Here is an 8,367-nt window from a genome sequence, read left to right on the forward strand (position 1 = left end):
GTTTGCATTTTTCTCTCACAAGAAACGACTTCGGAAGAGAGTGTTGGGCAGAAGGAGCATCCATCTCCATAGAATATGCAGAGGACGAGAAAAGGTTGAGGATCTGCATGCTTTAGAGACCTGGGAGCAGACCCTGCCTGCAGAGCTTATTAGCAAGGCCAACCTGCTCCTGTCTCAGAATCTGGACAACTGTCAGCCATGCCAGTGCAGAGGCAGCAGTACGCCACGTGGTCTTGCCCAGCTCCTCTTTCAGGCCTGCAAGTCAAGTCCTCCAAAACCACACTGTTCTTAAACTCACACTAGCAAAGGGAATGTCCCTGTGGTATCTGTGCCACGACAGCAGCCTTAAATACCTACCAGGGCAGCCTAGGGCTCTGCTCAAGTGCCTCCAGGACCACCCCTGGCTCTCCAGCTCCTCTTATGAAGAGAACCGGGACATCTCAGTAAACAAGACATTAAACATGAGCCAGTAGCATGCAATGGCATCCTAACTGCTAGCTACACAGCAGGCAATAGGTCAAGGGAAGCGATTATCCATCTGTACCCATATTTTGTAAACTCTATGAAGAATACTGTATCTAGCTTCCCCCCAGTACAGGAAAAGACATGGACAAACTGGATTGAGTTCAGTAGAGAACCAGCAAGGTAATACAGGGATTGGAATATTTGCTCTTGGAAGGAAAAGCAGAGGGAGCTGGGTTTGTTCAGCCTGGGGAAGAGATGGCTTCGGGGCATCCAGTACCCACACAGAAGCTACCTGAGAAAACAGAACCAGGCTCCTGGCAGTGGTGCCCAATGAGAGAGTCCACGAGGTTCCTGCTTGGCCTGGGCTGATCCATCTCATCTCACAGATGAAGAATGCAAGGCTGCAATACCCGGCACCAACACCTTCTCCACAGAGCTTTCAACATCTAAAAACAAAGGAGCAGATCTACACCAGCTTCCACACTGATGATGTCCCCCAGGCAGGTGGCTCTGCCTCACACAGGAGATGCTGAAACACGACACAAGAAGAATTACTAGGCTGAGATCAGGAGAATGGCTCTTGGCACATTCATAAGGATGCCACCAATTAGTGCAATTACAGGCCTTGGCTACAACTTCCTGCCTGTGATTTTCATTAACAATTGCACAGTCAATTCTGCTACTTTTCACTGGGCAAGTTGCCACACAACAGCAGCAGCTCTGCTCCTGGCAAGGTCCTGAGCAGGGCAGGCACTGGGTGCTGCCCCAAGGCCAGGTGGGCAGCACAGCTCCAGCCAGGCACTCAGACATCCCTTCTCCTGACACAAAGACCATCTGCGAGAGGGAAGCAAAAGCCACCACCACTTTCTTAACTCCCCCCTGAGACATAACCCTATTTTGTCTACATCACCTTTCCTAATGCAGAGCAAGACAAACAATTCTGCCCCTAAGGCCATTCCCAAATCTCCACAGACAGCTTCAACACACAGAATCTCTCAGGTAAGCACAACCGCATGAAAAGGTGTCATTTCCCTGCACGGGGTGCAAAGCAGGAGCAAAGGTCCTTCACCACCCTTGGAGTACAGAGACTTAAGGCTGTGAACATCAAAACCTCAACACCACAGCGCCGAAAGGGAGAAGCAGGGGTAAGAATTTGCCACGGCAAAAATTACAAATGCATGTGAATTCTGACAGTAAACTTGCTGATGAGACCTTGTTTTCTGGGCAGAGAACTGGAGAGTGCAGAGGGGTTTTTGCAGGGCCAATTTCTCCTTGCCCTCAGGGTGTTTGCTGTGTTGAAATCCCAGCAGGAAGGCAAGCAGCTGTTGCACAAGTAAAGAGACCTCCTTTGGGGGGTGGGGGTAGGGAACAAAAATCAGTGTCCATGTAAACACCTGGCCTTACAGGCAAGGACAGAGCTTGTGGAAAGAGTGCAGCACCTCTGAGATTCATTCAGCTTTGCTTCCACTCGTTAATTAGTTCCAACGTCATCAATATTCAGTTTCCTGTGCCTGGCTGTGTGTCAGCGGGTGTGCAGACCTTCACAGTCCTCCCCAGCAGGAACACGTGTGCATGTTCTCCCCACATGTGCACGTTCTTCCCACGTAAGGTGCTGCCACACACATGCAGGTCTCCTCAGCGCTGCAGTGCTCAACTGTTCCAGCATGACCAACCTTCACATTCTTCCATCGGGAAATAAAGGCAAACCAAACCATGCCATACAATGGCACAGAAGACGATGACCTCCCATCCTCTCAAGCAGCTCCTGACGTAGGGCTGCGGGTCTGCACGACCACCTCATTCCTCTCACTGCACTGACCCACATCTGCAACAGCTTCAGTGACAACAGGAGATCCTGGCTACCCTCAAAAGGTATTAGCAGCACATAGAGCTGGAGTAAATGTCAGTGGTGTATTTGTTACCAAGAGGTTGTACCTAGATCAGAAAGACAGAATGTTGGACACCAGGCTGTAGGGCATCAGCTCCTTTGCCTTAAAGAAGAAACAACTCTGGAAGCAACAGACTACAGAGCCCTGTGGCTCCCAAGAACCTGCACAGGCACAATTCAATTTGATCTTTCAGCACCATATGGGATGCAAATCTTTGTGAACAAAGTCACCCTTGCCTCGGATTTGCAGGGACCTGAAATCCCAGCCCAAGAGCTACGCAGTAGAAAGAAGCCCAAAGTTCAATCCAAGGTGAGTGAAAAGTGAAAGGCAAAGAGCAGCTGCAACACTGCTAACAGCTCAAGTGCAGAAAGCACCACTGCCCCCCAGTATGTAAAAACAGTATTCAGTGCTTCACAAAAGAAGATGGTGCTCACACCTCTCAGTAGGGCAAATGGTAAACCCCAGTGGGAGCACCACAAGCTCCAGCTATTGAAAAACCCAGCCAGGGAGAGAACAAACCATTCTCACTCCAGGACTCGTCCCGCTTGGCACACAGGATCCCCTGGGGGTGCTGCTGGGCCACCAGCACTGCACCAGCAGCTTTACATGAGGCAGCTGCTCCACCTGCTGTCTGCTCTAAAGCAAAGCACCAGGCTCCTTTAGAACACGATGAAAAATGATCATTAACAAAAGTTTTCCTCAGAACCAGCTGGTTTATCGGCTTTGACAAATCCTCCAAATAGGACCCCCCAATCCTAAAGGTCAAGCAACCTCGAGGTTGAGCAAGTATTAGTCCAAATCAATAGGGCATGCAGTAGCAAGGACGCCATGGGTCTAAGAGAAAGTTTAAAAGGGAAATGGTCTCTGCTTGCTGAAGCACAGCTACATAACGTGCAGACAGTAGGGAATCAGAAAACTGGTTTATTGAAAATAAGAAACCAAGCCACCAAAACCAACCAACCATAAAAAATACCCACACACTTTCTGGTAAGCTCACTGCTCAAGCTGGGTGTCCTGTGCCCTCTCCCCACTCGGCTGTTGGGCCGGCAGGACTCCCTGCACCCTCATTCTTTCTCTGCCCAACATCATTTGGCCCTGTTTAATTGATCCCAAATACCAGCAAGTAGATAAGTACTCCCCTCCTTACATACACACATGGATATCACCAGGCACAAAGGCTCCTTCTCACTGGGAATTACATGCAATTATCTGCACCCACAAAGACAGGAGCTCCCATTCGGCAGAACCACACAACAAGCACAGGAAGATGCACCTACCTTCCTCTTTGCAGCTAAAGCCTAAACACCACTAAAACCATCCTGGAACCACTCAGCCTGCAGTCCAGACATGTCCATACTTGATCCACAGCTCATGGTCTGCAATCTCAATATAAAGCCTTCAGGATTCCCTAGAACGTTTTCCCAGTCTCACCATTTTACTTGTGCTGAACTGAGATTCACCTTCCAAGTTTGCTCTCCAGCAAAGGATATTGCTTGTTTGCTGTGCAGCATCTATGGATCCACACTACAGTAGAACAGCAGGACTCTCACTGGACCCTCATTCTCCTTTGGAAAGTCAGACAGAGAATCTCGGACCTTCTTCTTAGGCAGTTGTCAGACCTGGCAAGCACAGAGCAGGGGACTCTGTTTCACGGTCATTCAGTGCTGTTGTAGGCTTCCAACATCTTCCTCCTCCTCCTCTCTGTGTTCAGTGTGGTGCAGCAGCAGCTCCAGGTCAGGCTCAGAGCATGTCTCTTTGTGTAGATTCAGTGTTTTCTCACCTGTGTGCAGACAGCTCATTTACTAACAAGCCAGCTCACTGGAGCACCCATCAAACCTGCTGCTGGCAAACAGCTGGAATCAGGTGCAGCTCCTGGTGAAACAGCAAGAACGCCTACAGCGAAACACAAAGGCGTTTAAAACAGAATCACCTTTGGAATTTACAGCTTTGAGAATGACGTGAAGGGAGATTCCTGACAGACAGACAGCAAAGCCAAGCCAGTTCAAGAGACTGAGGCGGTCTCCCAGCAGGTGCGTGGCAAGGAATAAAACGCAGATTTCCTGTGGAAAGAAAAAACATGACAAGTGGCAGCAAAGCACCGGACGAGACGTGCATAAGTTATTTTGCAGCTCGAGCCTAAATCAAGATGTCAGGCTGCTGACTTCCACCAGCGTGTTCTTCCATGTGTAAGAAGTTCCAACAATAGATTCCAGAATCAGATCAACCTGTCAAACTGGGATCAGGGATTTTACATCCCCTGATTGAACCATTCATCTAATATGGAAGTTATAGGATTCCTACAAAGCTAACTTTCACATGTCACCAACCAGTTGAGCAGTACATGCACTGTACTCGTCAATGAAGGACAGAACATGCCACACCAGGTTAATGAGTTACCTCTACCCAGAGGTTTATCCTTATCCAGGTCTGATGCAAGAAAGCATTCTCAACTCTCCTCCCTCCCACACCAACCAATGGTCACAAGGCCCACGTGTTCTTGCTTCTCCCAGATCCCACCAAGCTTTGGACCTTAACAGTATTTAATGCCTCTGCTCTTTGTCATCAGAGCACCAGGGATGAGCCCTCACTGCAGAGACAGCAAGTCAAAACATCAAGCTTTTGTGTCAGGAGAATAAAAAACACAGGAGATGACTTCTGAGGCTGTAAGGAAGTTCCCACTACATTAGGCCCATTAGGGTTGCCTCAGTACTTGCCCTTTAGTATTAGCACAGGAACCATGTCTTACCTTAAAAATGCCAGCAATAGAAAGGGTGAGGCTAGATGTTCTGGAAACCAAGAGGAACTCAGAAAAGCCTAGACCAAAGGCAAGAATTCCACCCAACAACAGCTTTCCTACCATACAGAACATCACTCCTGCTTCACGGACATGGAAGAGCCTCTCTGATACGGACAAAGGCAGGCCTAGGAACAAGAAAGTGAGTAGCAGAGGACCCTTCCCAACCCCCAGAATCCCCCACAAGACTCAGTTGAGCTGCTCACATTCTAGTATCAGGAGGACGTAAAGCCAGGTCTTTAATCCCCTTATTTCCACAAGTGTGGCAAGCTACAACTCTTATGTACCCTGTGATGTTCTATTTAAGTTATATCTTGGTCCTTGTAACTCGAGGACTGCTTTGTAAAGTTCACAGGTGTTCACTACATGAATCATCTTAAGCCAGCTAAGCAAACTCCCAACCACTCTCTTAGGCTTCCCTCGCTTTTCCTAATTAACTCACGCACCCTCAAACACTGCAAACAGAGGGAAGAGCACCAGGAACATGAGTGGCTGCAGATGAAACATGATATCAATGGGGTTCTGGAGCCCTGCAAGAAGAGAATCAATAATGGATCAGGTAACAACAAGCCAGGGAGTAGTAAATTCCTTGAGCTATTAGTACTACATGTAGATAGAAACCTTACAGTGCCCAGGCTGCTGCTGCTGCTGCAGAGGCCAAGATATCTTTATTACCCACCAACAGACGATCCCAACCCAGGTTTCAAATGATGTCCCATACTCGGGAGGTTCTGTTTCTGCACTAAGTTACATCCTCCTTATTCCCCACCCTTTGCCAGCACCACCTCCCAGTTCCTGCTCTTTACATACCCAGTTCAGCCTTCTGCATCAGTATCTGTGTGAGAGTCCAGCGAACACCCCCAAGGAAAGAGGCACAGAGCACCAGCATGAACCCCTGTGTGTTGAACTGCGTGGACTTGTAGGTGAACATGAAGAGCCCCCCAGCGATCAGCACAACCACCAGCACCAACTGCACCCTCTGGGTGAGAGCAAACACAAAATCACTACGAAGACTCCTGGAGCTGGACAGACAGTTAACTCTTTCAGATATCCACGCAATTGCATTCCTCCCCTACTTAAGTTTCTCATGCATGTATCTCCTGCCTCCCTGTGCCTGAGCTTCAGCCTCCTCAGAGCACCGCACTGAACCCTTACCATTTCCTCCAGCTTGAAGAGCAGTGAAAACAGCAGGATGAAGAGAATGGCGGAGGATTTGGTCATCGTGTAGCTGTAAGGACCAAAATATGTTATCGTTATCTTCCAATGCAGTCTATTACCAGAGAAGCACTAGTAGGAAGGAGATATTAGGAAGGCAGCCCAACACAGCCCCTGCATGCCAACCCCACCAGGCCATGTGCTGCTCCAGATGCTGACCCCAACACAGCACTTTCCAAACCCCACCAGAGGACTCCCAAGGAAGATGAGATTTGTACTCACAGGGAGACAGTGACATACAGGAAGCTCCAGTTACTCAGCCCAATATCCAAGGAAGTTGACAGAGCTGAAGAATCAAAGAAAACGTCCTGAAATTAACTGTCCTCCAGCCCACAAAAGAAACCCCCGCTAACTGAGCGCAAACACAGAGCAGAGCCAGGAAAAAATAATGGTGTTTCTCTCACTAACTTTTCAATACTAACACAGCTTGGATATGCTCAGCTTTGTTTCTATTCTGGAGCCAAAGACCAAATTACAACCAGAGAAAGCTGTTAGTGTAATGGAAACACCAGGCTGGAAAGAAGACTGGGAGGAGCAGCTCATTTACTGGGGGGCCACACAGCTGTCCAGAGGGATCCTGTCAGGCTGGAGAGGTTTGCTAACAACCTCATGAAGTTCAATGAGGATGAGGGCAGGGAGCTGCACCTGGGAAGGAACAACTCCTGATACACAATGGACAGCAAAAGGCTGAGATTCCCAGGGAAGGTCATGGAACAGCTGTCTTTAAAAACCATTTCCAGGTATGTGAAGGAGAAGAAAGTCATTGGCAGTCGTCAGTAGGGATTCAGCAAGGGGAAATCCTGCTTGTCCAATCTGATATGCTTCTATAATGAAACCACTGTCCTGATGGACGAGAGGGGAGCAGCAGATACTGCCTTCCCAGAAAATACTCATTGCAAAGCCCTTAGAGGCTGGGAAGCAGTAATGAGCAGTAATGGGAGGCAGTAATGAGCAGGGTACCCCAGGGGTCAACACTGCGTGCAGCCCTGCTCAGTATCTTCATTACAGATTTGGATGGTGGGGCAAAGTGCACTCTCAGTAACTCCAAGGATGATGTGAACCTGATGCACCAGAGGGCCGGGAAGGCAGAGACCTTTGCTCACAAAACCCTAATAAAGCGGCCCACGGATAGGGGCAGATAATCACACTTGGGAAGGAACAACCCCAGGCAGCAGCAGGTGCTGGGACTGGCCAGGTGGAGGAAGGCTTCCCATAAGAGGAGCTTGGAGACCCAGTTAGCACCACATCGAACACAAGTGAGCAGCGTGCACTCATGCTGCTAAGGAAGCCATCCCCGGCACCTGCAGGTCAACAGAGGCGATCCTTCCCTCTACTCAGCACTGTGGGACCACAGCCCGACACCGGGCCCCCAGCACAGGGGAAACACACCGTCGGGAGCACGGCATAGGCAGATCAGGGAGCAGCACGACTGCTACGAGAGGCCGAGGGCCGGGACCGCTCAGTGGAGGCTCGGGGCGACGCTATGGATGTCTCACACCCTCCTCCCCGGCCGGAGAGCCGCCGTCAGCCCGCAGCCAACGCAACCACGGCCAAAGCCGCGGGCAGCCCCGCCGCCCCATCCCGGCCGTACCTGCGGGCGCGGCCCGGCGGAGCCACTCGGCCCAGGACAGCGTCGGCGGCGGCCGCCCGGAGCGGAATCGCAGCACGGCGCGGGACAGCGCCGACAGCGCGAAGATGAGCAGGAGGTGCAGCAGCGTGGCGAGCAGCGGGAACGGGAAGCTCTGCGGGACCGACAGCCGCCGTCACTGCCGCCGCCCGGCCGCCCGCCGCCCCTCCGCCCGCCGCCCCGCACCTTCATCAGCCACTTGTTGTAGAAGGTGATGCCGATGGAGAAGCCGTAGTACAGCAGCACCAGCGCCGCCACCAGCGCCGCCCGGCCCAGCGCCGCCGCGCCCGTCCCCATGCGCCCGACCGGGGCCCCGCGGAGCGCCGCGAGGAGCAGCGCCGGGCCGCGGAACCGAGGAGCCGGTGACGACGCGGCGG

At 51.1% G+C, this 8,367-nt stretch overlaps 1 protein-coding gene across 1 annotated transcript; it reads right to left on the reverse strand.

Moving 5' to 3' along the window:
• Positions 1 to 3,259: 3,259 nt before the first annotated feature.
• Positions 3,260 to 8,354, reverse strand: SLC35C2 (solute carrier family 35 member C2). The gene is made up of 9 exons (XM_072350114.1): positions 8,177 to 8,354; positions 7,955 to 8,105; positions 6,586 to 6,649; positions 6,304 to 6,376; positions 5,959 to 6,127; positions 5,595 to 5,678; positions 5,101 to 5,276; positions 4,285 to 4,414; positions 3,260 to 4,134 (listed from the first exon to the last, which is right to left on the reverse strand). The coding sequence occupies exons 1-9, from the start codon at positions 8,285 to 8,287 to the stop codon at positions 4,013 to 4,015; spliced, it is 1,080 nt and encodes a 359-aa protein (XP_072206215.1). The 5' UTR covers positions 8,288 to 8,354; the 3' UTR covers positions 3,260 to 4,012.
• Between the last annotated feature and the right edge of the window lie 13 nt (positions 8,355 to 8,367).

This window comes from Excalfactoria chinensis, chromosome 15 (assembly GCF_039878825.1).
Source record: "Excalfactoria chinensis isolate bCotChi1 chromosome 15, bCotChi1.hap2, whole genome shotgun sequence".
Taxonomy (NCBI): domain Eukaryota; kingdom Metazoa; phylum Chordata; class Aves; order Galliformes; family Phasianidae; genus Excalfactoria; species Excalfactoria chinensis.